Source organism: Callithrix jacchus, chromosome 5 (genome assembly GCF_049354715.1).
Source record: "Callithrix jacchus isolate 240 chromosome 5, calJac240_pri, whole genome shotgun sequence".
Lineage (NCBI taxonomy): Eukaryota > Metazoa > Chordata > Mammalia > Primates > Cebidae > Callithrix > Callithrix jacchus.
Genome location: NC_133506.1, coordinates 10,135,464 through 10,150,745, shown reverse-complemented (window position 1 = coordinate 10,150,745; position 15,282 = coordinate 10,135,464). Strand labels below are relative to the sequence as shown.

The 15,282-nt window shown below is 44.0% G+C and overlaps 1 protein-coding gene across 1 annotated transcript in view; it reads right to left on the bottom strand.

Annotated features, from left to right (window-relative positions):
* TMC2 (transmembrane channel like 2) overlaps positions 1–15,282 on the bottom strand; it is an 80,965-nt gene that overhangs the window by 25,151 nt on the left and 40,532 nt on the right. The window contains exons 10-13 of the mRNA XM_078370944.1: positions 13,491–13,638; positions 11,908–12,096; positions 2,758–2,937; positions 1,089–1,238 (exon numbers count right to left, since the gene is read on the bottom strand). Of these exons, the coding sequence (XP_078227070.1) occupies positions 1,089–1,238; positions 2,758–2,937; positions 11,908–12,096; positions 13,491–13,638 (667 nt within the window). The remainder of the gene's footprint in view (positions 1–1,088; positions 1,239–2,757; positions 2,938–11,907; positions 12,097–13,490; positions 13,639–15,282) is intronic.

Genomic DNA, 15,282 nt, shown 5'->3' with positions numbered 1-15,282 from the left:
ATGTTGAGAGAGTCTCATAAACTCTCCCCCACCCACTTGACTTTGTCCCTGTGACCCTCTGATTCTTTGTGGCAGAATGGTGGTGAAGAAAGGGGACCCCTGGCTCTGGAAGTCATACTAACTGTATGACTTTGGAATAATCTCTGAATCTCTTGAAGCTGATATATCAATTTCTAAAGGCTATTGGGAAACTTAGTAATTACATATGCAAATTGCCTGTTAGATTGGCTATGCCCAATGTACCACGTTTTCATCACTAGGATCTGAAGGCCTTGCTTCCCCACTTACTGTGAAGTGCCAGCTGCCCCTACTAAGACTAAATGTGACTGCCAGTCACTGGAGATAATGCCTAACTTTTTTCACCTCCTGCTAGTTGGATTTTTTTTTTTTTGAGACGGAGTCTTGTTCTGTTGCCCAGGCTGGAATGCAGTGGCATGATCTTGACTCACTGCAACCTCTGCCTCCTGGGTTCAAGCGATTCTCCTGCCTCAGCCTCCTGAGTAGCTGGGACTACAGGCATGAACCACCATGCCTATTTTTTCATATTTTTAGTAGAGACAGGGTTTCACCATGTTAGCCAGGGTGGTCTCGATCTCCTGACCTTGTGATCCGCCTGCCTTGGCCTCCCAAAGTGCTGGGAGTACAGGCATAAGCCACTGTGCCCAGCCCCTGGATTTAAAAAAAAAAAAAAAAAAAAATATATATATATATATATATATATATATATATATATATATATATAGAAAATAAAACGGGTTTTCACAGAGACATATAGAAGAAGGACCAAAAACAGAAGGATAAAGCTTTCTTTGCATTTGTAGAATATATATAATTTACTATTTTTTTTTGAAAAACTGAAAATATCTACCAGACACCATCACAACCTTTGAGACACTAAAGAGATTTGGAGTACCCAGGGGACACAGGGTCTGCTTTAGTCATTTTATTTCCTCCAAGATAATTAGGAAACGTTTGCTGGATGAACAGCTGGTAAGTTTTCAGGATTATTCCTCAAATGGAAACATCAAGGAGGGAATAACAAAGAACTGAGAACAGGGGTCACCTTTTCAGAGAGCACAACTACTCACAATGCCCACAGCTGTCTCCCAGCAAGAACCCCGGGGCACATCTGCAGGGTGCAAGGGTGGTCGGGGGACACTCTCGTTCCAACCCGAAGAGTTGTAATAGTTAAACAGAGTCCAGTGAGTGATGTTCTTTATTGTCTCTTCATGAGCAAGCTAGAACAGAAGATGGAGGTGTGGGGTAGGAAGGAGCCAGCGATGGTTCAACTGTTTCCACAAGAACAATAAAAGCTAGCAAATGCCACAATCCTACCATCTAGCTTCTGCCCTTCCCCTGGACAGAGTCCTGCCAGAAATTCCCTCCTCAGGCTTTCACTATGTACAGGAGAGGCTGTAGTCCTTGGGTCTTTCCCATGAAGTTATCTTCTAAGTCAGCTTTCATCCGTCCATCTGTCCATCCATCCATTAGTTCATCCATCTATCCATCCATCCATCCATCCGAGCACTCATCCATCCATTCACGCATCTATCCAGTCATTCATTATTCTCTTGAAAATAATTTATTCAGGGTCTCTTCTGTGCATATAAAGTAATGGTGATGCAGGAGTGACCAAGAGAGATGAAGCTTTGTTCAGAAAGGTCAGAGTCTAGTAAGTGACGCAGATGAACAGACAGTTGCAAAGCAGAGCGATATGAGCTGTGAGAAATTCTCTCTGGGAGAAGAAGCATCCACATCACACAATGGGGACCACAAAAGACTTCCTGGAGGCCGTGACATCTGGGCCGAAACCTCAAGGAGGATTAGTCAACTAGTCAAACGTGAGGAGATGGGTGGAGAGAGAGGCAAGAGAGAATTTTGTCCTGTGGTGGAAATGGGAGGCTCAGGAGGGTGGAGCAGTCTCCTGGGTAGCAGGGAAGCCAGAGATAAGGCAGGGAGGTTAGGGCCAGATTCAATCACTTCCATGCTTAAAACAGTTTTCTGTTAGCATCAGGAAAATGTTCCTACAGCTCAGTAATGAGGAAAAAAGGGGTGGAGAAGAGGGGCATCAGCATCATCAGGCTCTCCCGTGGTCTATTTTTTTCACCCCTTGCTCCACTCCATTGTCAGGCATCATGCAGTTCCCTGTTGACCCAGCTGTTCCCTCTGCCTTTCCCAATGTCTGCTAAGGTCCCCAGGGTGGAATCTGGAGCCCCTCCTATGAGCTGCCATGCTGCCCTGGGCTTGACCCCACTGAAGCATATCCCACAGCATGCTGTAATGAAGTCTGTCTCCCAGCCCAGAGTGCGAACACACTTGGGACAGGACTGTGTCTTCCAGTCTGCTCTACCCCAGGGCCTGCCATTGTGGGGGCTCCATAATTGTGTGGTGAGCTTTGATGAATGGTTAGGTCAACCATGACATAGCACCACCTTGGAGGACAATTACTTGGCTGTTAATCATTTGTGGCACCTATGAAACATTGAGGAAGAGGCTGAAGATAAAATTTAAGCTAGCAAATGACATGTTTATGATGTGAAAGAAGACAACCAGAGAAAAAGACAGAAAAGAACTACAGGAAAAGGTTAATAGTGGCCATTGTTGGGTCATAGATTCTGGGGAGTTTTTAAAAAATTTTATTTTTCTGTATTTATAACATTAATTAATATAAATTATGTATAATGAAATTATTATATTTAAAAAGAAAATACTGTGGGCACCAGGAGTTGCAATGGGGTGGGGTATTGTGGCTTTTACCTTGAGGTGGACATCATCCATCAGGGCCAAGAGAAATGTGTAGAGGTTTCCCAGGAAGAGTGCAAAGATGCGCCCCAGCTGCCATTTCAGTCCAGTGCGTGGGTGGTAATTCTCCAGGGCAGCGATGGTTTCAAACAGAGGGGGACAAAACATTCCAAGCAGGGACATCACGATCTCTACCTGAGGAATCAGGAAAGCCTGGGTTGTGTCATTAGCATTACTTGTTTGGCCACCATCCCTGGACTCCCATGGCTACTGCCCCCTCCACTGCCCCTGGAGATGCCCTGGGGTCTATACAGCTTGCTGTGTGACCCTGGAAAAGGCATCAACATACCCCGAGCTGTTGGCCTGTGCTTGTGTATCATAACTGCTGTGTGACCAGTTGCTATCATGGTTGTTGCTATTAGTATTGATGAAAACAGCACTTTCTTTATGGAGCAAATGAGTTAACATATGGGGCAGTGCTTTGTGTTCTTTTTTTTTTTAATGGAGTCTCACTCTACTGCCCAGGCTGGAGTGCAATGGCATGATCTCAGCTCACTGCAACTTCTGCCTCCCAGGTTCAAGTGATTCTCCTGCTTCAGTCTCATGAGTAGCTGGGATTATAGGTGCATACTACTACACCCAGCTATTTTTTATATTTTTAGTAGATACAGGGTTTCACCATGTTGGACAGGCTGATCTCGAACTCTTGACCTGGTGATCCACCTGCCTTGGCTTCCCAGAGTGCTGAGATTACAGGTGTGAACCACCATGCCCAGCTGAGGGCTTTGTGTTCTATAAAAGTTGTGAGTTAGGTAGGAGTCACTGTGATCGCCTTCATCTAAATAGCATCAAAGACAGGAAGCTCAGATCACAGATGGAAGCTAACAGTAGAGGTTAGGAGTATGGTTAAGAGTGGGCCATTTGGGCTGGGCAGGATGGCTCACACCTGTAATCCCAGCACTTTGGGAGGCCGAGGTGGGCAGATCGCTTGAGGCCAGGAATTTGAGACCAGCCTGAGCAACATGAGGAAACCCCGTCTCTACTAAAAACACAAAAATCAGCCAGGCATGGTGGTGTGGCCTGTAACCTGAGCTACTCAGAAGGCTGAGGCTTGAGAATCACCTGAACCTGGGAGGCAGAGGCTGCAATGAGCTGAGATCGTGCCACTGCACTGCAGCCTGGGTGATAGAGTGAGACTCTGTCTCAAAACAAAAAAAAAAGAGTTTGGCATTTGGAGTCAGTTTTCTGGGTTTAAGCCCCAGCTCTAACACTTGCTGTCTTTGTAGCTTAGGAAAAGTTACACCACTTATCTGAGCTTCTTGTTTCTTCATGGGTAAAAGGGTGACGACAGTCCTTGTGTGAGAATAAGAAGAGATAATATATATTATCTATGATCCCGGAGCCTGGTAAGCATCAAGCACTCAATTTTGGTTCCAGTTTTGGGAGAATCCTGACTCATATAACTGAATCTGACCACAGTAAGACATCTCTCTGCAATTAAAACTGCCCACCCAGTGGAAAGTAAATCCTCGAACTGTTAACCGAATTGCAAGTTGGTTAACTCTTCTGGCCTGGCCCTGACTCTCCCACTCTCTCTCATGCCAGCCCTTGGCTTCGTTTCTCATCATCTCCATACCTGTCCATGTAGTTCTCATCTGGAGAGCCATCACTGCCCTACATCTACCACTGTACCTCGTATGTTTGTGCAATGCTCAGCCTAATTCCCGCCTTTGCCACAAAATTTCACTGCCTCTTCAGCTCTCACGGACAGTTCCATCTGTGGAACCTCTAATTTGCTCACAGTATTCCTGCCTACTGTTGCTTGTGCTTTGGTTTGTTCTTGTCAAGCCTGCATCCTAAGGAAACTGCAATCCCTTTCAGGGTAGAATCCATCTCGGGCATCTTTTGAGTCCTTCTCACGGGTTAGTGACCCAGTGAAAGCTTCGTGGAAGGGACGCTTTTCCCTTCTGACTCTATTCCTCAGTTCTCCCATCCTACAGAGGGGCCCCCAAAGTCCCTGTCTTTCCCATATCCTAAATCCATTCTGACCAGGTCAGGAGCTACACTGGGACCTCTAATCTACTATTGAGAGTGCCTGAGTTGATGTCCAGCTGCACTGATCCCGAGTGGGTTAGAGGTAAGTTTAGGCAATCAGGAACGAGGTCCTGGAGAAAGACTCAGAGCCAGACAAGTACTGGGTCCTAATCCTGACTCCATTGCTAATAAGCTGTGTGTCTTAGACTTTCTGGGCCTCACATATTTATGCAAAAACTAGGACTGAGAATGCCTACCCTGCCCATGTGCTATGAGGCATAAATAATGCATATAGAGTGCCAGGTCTCTTGTAGGTATTCAGCTGATATTTTTCTCCTTTGTCTTTCTTCCATCTCTCATTTACTGAGCACTTAGGATGCGTGAATCACTGTGCCAAATTCCAAAGATGCAACAAAGGATAAAAAAAATCATGCAGACTCTGCCCACAAGGACTTAAAGTAGATGTAAGTAATTCCATAATGAGTTAATCATTACAAAGGTAAAAATGCTGCAAAGGGTAAGTATGTGAAGTATATAATAGAAATAAGGATATGACATTTAAGCTCAGACCTGAAATTATTCAAGAGAGATGAGAGTGTGTGACAGAAGGGATCTCAGCAGAGCAGAAGCCAACGTTGTTGCAGTTTAGTGAAGATGGGGAAGAGTGACTAAAGGTACAACTTGGGGCTGGGCACTGTGACTTACGCCTGTAATCCCAGCACTTTGGGAGGCCGAGGCAGATGGATCACCTGGGGTCAGGAGTTTGAGATCAGCCTGGCCAACATGGCAGAACCTCGTCTCTACTAAATATACGAAAATTAGCCGGGCATGGTGGTGCATGCCTATAGTCCCAGCTACTTGGGAGTCTGGGGCAAGAGAATCGCTTGAACCTGGAAGGTGGAGATTGCAGTGAGCTGAAATTGTGCCACTGCACTCCCGCCTGGATGACAGAGTGAGACTCCATCTCAAATAATAATAATAATAATGATAATAATAAATAAATAAAAATAAAGGTACAACTGGGAAGGTAAGTCAGGGAAAGCCATTTAGGACTTTATCCTAAGAGGAAATGATGGTTTTCATGGTGAATGCATCTACATAATAAAAATAATAACTTGGAGTTCTGAGAAGATAATGATAGTCACAACATGATTTTTAAATCTCCCTGAATTCCCATGTAAAACTGGACAAAGCAATTAAATAATAAAACAAAAAACTCATTGACAACAAAGCTATATGTCCTCATGAATTCTTAAATAAAAGTGGCTGGGAGCAAATTACCAACAGGCACAAGTTCTTACAGAGTTCATGTCTGGATGAGAGAAAGCCAAGAGAAACAGTGAGGTGCCCAGTGAATCTGAGAACAGGAGGATGTCAAGATGGCTAATAGGTACTCAATGAAAAGCATAGTGGAACAATCTGAGAACAGCAGCTTAAACTGTGAGGAACTCTGCTCAGTCCCATAATAGGTGAGTGCAAGGTCGTTCTTAGTTTATCTGGAGATAAGCTAAAACAGCCTGGGCCCCTTGAAATTTTAAAATTGATCAGTCAAGCTCCTTAACAGGACAGGGCACAACATGAAGGATACTATTCTGAGAACAGAATAGAATTGAACAGGCAGGGGGAATATAGAGAACAAAATGGGAAGGTCTAGATAAAAAGTAGAAAAGGGATGAAAGGCAGGAGCGCTCAGAAAGCAAGCCAACATATATTTTGAAGATTTCACAAGAACAGTGGAAGAGAGAGCTCCATTAAATTAGGAAAGTTATCCTGAAGCATGCCTCACTAAAACTTCAGCAAAACTAACCTTATATAAAAATGAACAGTGAAAAAGTTTTTTCTAGGTCAAATCCCGTACAAAGTTATTACAAAGAAAAGAGAATAAGAAGTAGGTTAAATTCCTTTCTGATAATGAAAACACACCAAAAAGTGATTTATACAAAACAGTTAAAAATTATAATCAGTATTTAGGAATAGAAAACTGAAAGATGTTAAGAAAATACAGCTCACAAAACAATATAAATAAAAATTAGAAAAAGACAGAAAAAGGGTGACAGAGTACTGCCGAAAAAGAAGAATAGAAATTAAGGGAAAACTATATTAAAATTGAAGAATACCTAAGAGAATCACAATTAAAAAATGTGATGATAGTGACAAGAAAAAGGTGAAAAAGGAGAGAATTTTTAAAATAAAAATAAATGAAGAAGGAAGTTAACAGAATTTGAGAGAAAACAAGATGTATTGAAGATAGACAAAGAAGACTCAACATAAGTATAATAGGAGTTCCTGAACAAGAAAACCCAAACCAGCAAACAGAATAAATTAAAAAAACCTGCAATTTGATAAGTCTTCCCTTAAATGAAAAACAAGATTTGAATCTGCCTAACATATTAAAACACTGTGGGGCCTGGTGTGGTGGCTCACACCTGTAATCCCAGCATTGAGGAGGCTGAGGCAGGCAGATCACTTGAGGTTAGGAGTTTGAGACCAGCCTGGCCAACGTGGTGAAACCCCATCTCTACTAAAAATACAAAAATTAGCAGCGAGCAGTGGTGCATGCCTGTAATCCCAGCTACTCAGGAGGCTGAGGCAGGAGAATCATTTGAACTTGGGAGGTGGAGGCTGCAGTGAGCCAAGATCACGCCATTGCACTCCAGCCTAGGCAACAGAGCAAAACTTCATCTCAAAAAAGAGAACACATTGTATACCTGAGAACATCAAAACAGAATGCCAACACCGAGATGTATTCTAGTAAAGTTAATGGACTTTAAAGAAAAAGGAAAATAAATCTGGGCATGTAGGGAAAAGGAGCAAGTCTATCATTTTGCCTTATTTTCTTGCATTCCAGGTAACCTCTGACTTCTTTCTAGTCATTGACCTTTAAGAATTATTTATGGAGTTCTTTAAGGCCTAGATATGTACATGCTGAATCAAAGAGGCTCTAAGCTTGGTTCTGCCAGGTACCTGGTACACTACCATCCACAATGGTTCAAACCAAAGTCAAGGCCCAACAGGCCCAGGTACAAGCCTGCTCAGTGGAAGGTCTGAGGCTACAGGCTCTGGGGACAGCACCTTTTCCTTCTCTCTTCCACTTCCAGCCTAAACAGGACCAAAGTTGCCCTCTCAGTAGTTACTGGAGGAGGGTGGTTAGATCAGGTTCGCCCACACCCTGAATGCCTTAACTCCTGGGAGAGGGGTGGTGAGGTCAATTTAATCCACAAGATTTTCCCCTCCTCCTAATATGGAAAAGTCCTGGTCTGGAAACTTTGTCTCTTTGGACTTTATGGACTGAATCATGTCTTTTCCTCCCCCTCCCACAAATTTATATCTTGAAGCCCTAACTCCCAATATGACTATTTGGAGATGGGGCCTTTAAAGAGGTAATTAAGGTTAAGTGAGGTCATAAGGGTGGCACCTAATCCAATAAGACTGGTGTCCTTATAAGAAGAGGAAAAGGCCGGGTGTGGTGGCTCACGCCTGTAGTCCCCGCACTTTGGGAGGCCAAGGCGGGTGGATCACCTGAGGTCAGAAGTTCGAAACCAGTCTTGCCAACATGGTGAAACCCCGTCTCTACTAAAAATATAAAAATTAGCTGGGCGTAGTGGCACGTTCCTGTAATCCCAGCTACTCAGGAGGCTGAGGTAGGAGAATTACTTGAACCTGGGGGGCTGAGGTTGCAGTGAGCCAAGACTGTGCCATTGCAGTTTAGCCTAGGCGACAGAGTGAGACTCTGTTTCAAACAAACAAAAAAAAAAAAAAAAAAAAAGAGGAAAAGACATCAGATCTCTCTCTCTCTCTCTCTCTCTCCATGCACGTGCACAGAAGGAAAGTGACAGAAGAACACAGGGAGAAGACAGCTGCCTGCAAGCCTCAAGGGAAAGCAAACCTGCCTTCTGGCCTCCAAAATGGTGAGCAAAGACATTCTGTTGTTTAAGCTACCCAGCCTGTGGTACTATGTTATGGCAGCCTATCTGGTGTTCCTTCTATACTCTCCACACTTGACTTCCAGAACACTTCTGACACCAGAGGTGTGGGATTTTTTCCCCATACCAACCAATTTTCCAATACCAGCTGAGTAGTGTAAAATTCAATGCAATTAGGATACTAACCAGATTAAGCGCAGACTCCACAGGTGAGAAGGTCTCAGTCCCACAAGGCAGCCGCCACTTTGGATGCCAATTACAACTATTAGGTTGCCAGGTTACTGGCAATTTCTGTTTGATTTGGCTCTAAAGCAGAGATTCTCACAACCCCCTTCTTGGGTTTGGTCATTTGCTGAAGTGATCAAATCATTTAGGAAAATAGTTTAATTACTAGATTATTTGTTTATTTCAAAGAATATAACTCAGAAACAACCAGATGGAAGAGATGCATAGGACAAGGTGCTGGCAAGGTGCTTGGAGCTTCCATGCCTTCTGAGTTAGCCACACTCCATGTGTTCAGCAACCCGGAAGGTCTTCAAACGCTCCCCTCCTTGGAGGTGAGGGGATAGGGCTCACCTCCAATTTTCTAATCACTGGCTGGTTCCCTGGCAACCAGCCCACATACAGAGGTTATCCAGGAGCTTCCAGCCACCAGTCATTTTACTGGCATACAAAAAAACACTGATCACTTTAGAGATTCCAAGGGTTTTAGGGGCTGTGTGTCAGAAACTGGGAAAAAAACAATATACAATAAGAAATATGTATTAATATCGCAGCCCAGCAAACTGATAAATCATAATAACTTGTGATCCTAATGTCTCAAAATGGAGTCACTCGTCAAAAGCATGAAGCCCATGGTGAAGTTGTTCCGCCCTCTCTCAAAGTGATATGCATCTGTATATAATGGACTGAGATGATACAATAATGCCTGCTGCTGCCTAGTATTTCCTGAAATGAACTGATAGAGTATGAAAGGTTGGCTGAGATAAAGAGAAGAGACCCATCTGGGAGGGTCAGAAAAGCAGCCGGGACCTGGTCTTGTTCAAAAGGCCTTCGGAGGCTCTGCCCATGAGAGAACTGTGGAACGTTCTGATTTTGGCAGCAGCTGCTGGAAGTTCTGCAAGATAGGAACAGTGATCCCCGCTTCTGGCCAGGGCCTGAACGACTTCTGGACCCCCTTGGCTCATCTGTTGATGTGTTGGTCTCTGGAACCATCGTTGTGGTTTTTTACCTCTCTTTTATTACTGCCTGTGTGTTCAATATTAGCGGAGTAGCTGATGGTGTGTGAAAGCCTCAAAATAAACTGGGAATTCAAGAATTGCTAATTGGCTATTGTGAAATGTCCCACCTTAGGACAGAGTCAGCACAGCACATCAAGGCTGCAGGAACCTAATGAACACAACACAGGCTAAGTCACTGGCCCTAGTGGGATGGAACTAGAGCACAGGTACAGGTGTTTGAAATGTCAGCAGTTGCCTTCAGAGCATAAGAGACTTGGCACTGATACTCCTCTTATAGTTCTGGTCACAGGCTTTCACTTAAAATTGGTCTTGGGGGGTCTCTCACTGTGTCTTCAAGTCCTCAGTGTTTTTCAAAGTATGCTTTTTCTTTGAACCAGCATTTTTAGTGCTTTCAATTGATTACTTGATCCGAGTAACCTGGGCTACCATTAGCAGAAACCACTGACCCCATTTTATTTTAAACCTTTCCGTGTCCCAACGTTTTAGATAAGTTAATTATAAATAGCACATAGCTGTAACAGTTTTTGATCTAATTATTATTGTCTTCAAACTGTACTATCAAATCCATTTACATCTATTAGAATCACTGATTTAGATTTAAATCAAATTTTGTGCTTTATATTTGTCCCATCCATTCCCTATTTCCTTTTTTATATCCTTCCTTGCTTTGTTGGGGGAAGTAGACTCTCATCTTTTTTTAAATTGCAGTTTGAATGCAAGATAAACTCTTTTTTTTTTTGAGACGGAGTTTCGCTCTTGTTACCCAGGCTGGAGTGCAATGGCGTGATCTCGGTTCACCGCAACCTCTGCCTCCTGGGTTCAGGCAATTCTCCTGCCTCAGCCTCCTGAGTAGCTGGGATTACAGGCACGCGCCACCATGCCCAGCTAATTTTTTGTATTTTTAGTAGAGACGGGGTTTCACCATGTTGACCAGGATGGTCTTGATCTCTTGACCTTGTGATCCACCCGCCTCGGCCTCCCAGATAAACTCTTATTATTAATTTATTTAGCTCATGATTCCGTGGGGCAGCATTTTTTAAAAAAAAAACTGGGCTTAACTGGGTGATTCTTCTGTGGGCCTCACCTGCTGATGGCTGACAGTGCCATTGAAATGTCTGGTGGTTAACTGGCTACGGGCTAGGGTGAGGAGATAACTGGACCACGTGTCTCATCACTCCGGAGGCTAGCCAGAGATTATTCGCATGATGGAGGTCTCAGTGTTCCCCAAAGCAGTAAAAGAGCAAGTCTCAGTACACAAGCACTTTTGAAATCTCTGCATGTTTCATGGTTGCTATTGTTCCACTGGCTAAAGCAAGTCACATGACCAAGCTAAGATAGATTGAAAAGATGGGGGACACAGATTCCACCTCTTCATGATTGTGCAAAAGAAAGCAAAGGGATGTGCATACAAGGATAGGAAGAATGTGTAGCCATTTTCACCAATGACCACAGACGTCAAATTCCCAAAAGAGATTTATGGATTCTGTGTTATCACAAGAAAACCTTAATGTGTTTTATTGTGGAGCTTGATGAGAAAACTCACTCTATCAGATATTAAGACATACTGTAAATGCATAGTATATTAGTTTGTTATTTGTGCAGAAATAGACAAACAGGAATAGAAAAGAGAGCCCAGAATCACACCTGTGCATTAATAAACACTTGATTTATGATGTATGGCATTGCAAAGCCGTGAGCAGAGGACCACCTGGTTAGTAATTGGTGTCGCACAGCTGGCTATCCAGCTGCTAATACAGTTTTTCTAGTTGTAAAAGCCAGCCCTCAAAACCTAATAACAGGCGACTTTTTGTTCAGGATAGTCACCTTATTTGACTGGAAAGGGATGTAAATTCACTTATTAAAACACATCTATAATCCAGACTTTCAATAAATCAAATGAATGGCATAGGAACCAGTGATTTCAGTCTTTGCCCTCAACCTTCACTTCATCAGAGATGCCTTCTTACCTCATTCCTTTCATACCAGCTAACATTCTGCATTTTGGAGAATTGTTGGGACCGCTTCACCACAAAGTAAATGAGGTACCCACTTCCACACAAACAGCAGGTGATGAGGAAGTTGGCCAGGACACGAAGAAACCTGGTCAGATGGATATTTTCTTCTTTGTTACTCTCTTGTTCATCCACTATTGATTCCTTAATGTGTGAAAATGAGATGTGTGTAAATGTCAGGCCAGAAATGCCAGCACTGTGGCTGTTGGTTCTAAAAATAGTACTTTCTACATTTCTAGAAATGAAATAATACAGAGGAGGTGATGTGATGCCCTGTATCCTATAGAGATTTATTTTCTTTAGAAAAACATATTTTCTGTTATTGCTATTCCAGTACATCTAAGAAAAACTGAGATTTCTTGAATAGTGACCATGTGCCCGATGTGGGACTTCCCATGCACTGTTCCTCTTAATCCTAGCAACAAACCAGTAGAATAGTTACTGTGATCACCCACATTACATTAGCTTTCTGGGGAACAGGTGATGTTTGGTTACATGAATAGGTTTTTTAGTGATAATTTCTGAGATTTTGGTGCAGCCACTGGGTTGATTTCTTTATTTCCACACCCCCAAACCATAGTTCTCAACTCTTTCTGGGTATTCTAACTACTTGGGGAGCTTTTGAAAAACCAATGTCAGGACCCCACTCCAGACCAGTTATATCAGAGACTCTGTTAGTGGGTCCCAGGAGATCTTTTACACTCCTCGGGTGATTCTAGTATGCAGAAAAGGTTATGAAATGTTTTCTCAGAATGAATCCTTCCGCTTCCTCCAGCAGAAAGATGTTTCATGTGGAAACAGGCAGGAGCAGGTCTCAGCAGCCAGGATACTCTGTCATATTAAAAAACAGACAAGCTGGACGCGGTGGCTCATGTCTATAATCCTAGCACTTTGGGAGGTAGAGGAGAGTGGATCACTTGAGGTCAGGAGTTTAAGACCAGCCTGGTCAACATGATGAAACCCCATCTCTACTAAAAACACGAACAAAAAAAAAATTAGCTGGGTGTGGTGGTGGGCACCTGTAGTGCCAGCAACTTGGGAGGCTGAGGCAGGAGGATCCCTTGAGCCCAGGAGCTAGAGGTTGTAGTCAGCTGAGAGCATGCTACTATACTCCAGCCTGGGCAATGGGAAAGAGACCCTGTCTCAAAAAAAAAAGAAAGAAAAGAAAGAAAGAAAAGAAAAGGAAAGAAAGAAAGAAAGAAAGAAAGAAAGAAAGAAAGAAAGAAAGAAAGAGAAAGAAAGGAAGAAAGGAAGAAAGGAAGGAAGGAAGGAAGGAAGAAAAAGAAAGAAAGAAAGAAAGAAAGAAAGAAAGAAAGAAAGAAAGAAAGAAAGAAAGAAAGAAAGAAAGAAAGAACAAAGAAAGAGAGACAGTGGGTATCAGCTGCAAGCATTCTTGCTTAAGGGCTTGAAAGCTGGGCTCACATTTCTGGGAAAGCTCTTGAAGACCTTATTTCCTATGTCCCAGCTGGGAGAAGTCTTTCAATGATTAGATGGACCCAGAGTTCCCCCGGAAGTGGGAACTGCCCTGGGGTGACTACCTTGAAGCTGGTGGTGATGGAGGCATATTTGTTGTCGGCCGTCTCTGAATTCCCGATCAGGTAGTCCCAGCTGGTGAACATCTTGAAGCTGAATGTGAAGTTGTCGCTCTCCCCTTCGCCTGTGCTTCCTTGGGTATTGCTGGCCATCCTGTAGGGCACATGGTGCTGTTGTGACATCTGCCCTCCTTCTATTGTGTCACCCCCAGGGACCCTTGGCCTAAGCCAGTCTTGGACACAGGTAACAGATGAACAGGTAAGTGACATTCAGTGATGAAACAAGCCTGGCAGGGACATGGGCCAAGAGAGCTTTGAGGATAGCCAGGACACCTTTCTCCCCAAATTCAGAGTCCCCTGCAAGCACACATGCTGTCGGTTAGGTAATAAAAAGCCTGTAGGACACAGGACATGTGACCGTGTTTCTTCCCTACACCATCTTCCTGTGGCTTGACTCATCCGCAGATGCAGCTGGAGAACTCTTTACAGGGACTCTGTGCTCAAACAGGAACATCTTCTTCTAAGTCCTCTATTTTCTTGGATAGAATATATTTTTTTCGGATATAAAACACAAAACACACTGAGGTGGTTAGTGCTACTTTTGCTTTTTGTAACAGAGTCTTGCTCCATCGTCCAGGCTGGAGTGCAGTGGCATGATCTTGGCTCACTGCAGCCTCCGCCTCTAGGGTTCAAGCCATTCTTCTGCCTCAGCCTTTTGAGTAGCTGGGATTACAAGCACCCACCATGATGCCTGGCTAATTTTTTGTATTTTTGGTAAAGACAGGGTTTTATCATGTTGGCCAGGCTGGTCTCGAACTCCTGACCTCGGGTGATCTGCCTGCTTTGGTCTCCCAAAATGCTGGGATTACAGGCATGAGCCACCATTCCCGGCCTGGTACTACATTTTTTTTTATGCTACTGGCCGGATCAACGAGGTAGGGTACTACTTTTAATTGCAAAGCCAGCAATTACTTTTGTACCAACCTAATACAATCAGGTCATACATCCTTTTCTTAAGCGAGCTTGGCTGAAAGCAACTTGGACCTTCCTGTTTCATCCTACCTGTCTTCAGCCTATGCTCCCTGGAGTTAGACCCTGTGGGAATCACAGAGTTCCAAGCGGGGGCTCTATCAGAGACTGTGAGGGGTTTGTCATCCTCCCTAACTCTGTGCTACCTGTCGGCTTTCTGGATTTGCCCTTCCACAGGGCTTAGCTAGCTTCTTTGGTTGTCACCAAAACATGCCTTATTTCTGTACTTAGCCGGGATGAGAGCAGGGAAAAAGTAACAACGTGAGGGCTGAGAATCAAACCAAGCCTGTCTCCTTGTTCTTTTCCTTTTGCCTAATGGTGCTCTGCAGTCAGAGATCACCCAGTGGTCACTTCGAGTGCTGGCAGGGTCTTGCGAATGGCAGCATGCCTGAGACCATGTGATAGAAAGCCAAGCCCTGTGTCCCCATTGCTGGCTCAGGGGCTCTACCCAGGCTTCAAAAGTGCTCCACTCCTCTCCTGGAGACACAGCCACCCACACTCTTCATGTCTGTGCTGAAAGGAGAGTGGGCCAGGGTGGATAGGTTGTGTGGATAGGAGAGTGTATCCAGGTGGATAGACAGTGCCTTCCACCCTGCAAACCCCAGCCACAGCTGATGGGGTCCTCTGATTCTGAAGAAGGCAATCAATTCATGGGCTGGGCCACATTTTTTCTTCAGAGAATATGAATTAAGAGGCATATTAAAAGGCCACTTCCGACCACAGAATCAAGTAGAGTTGGGGCCAGAGAGGCTGCCATGGTTAATCAATG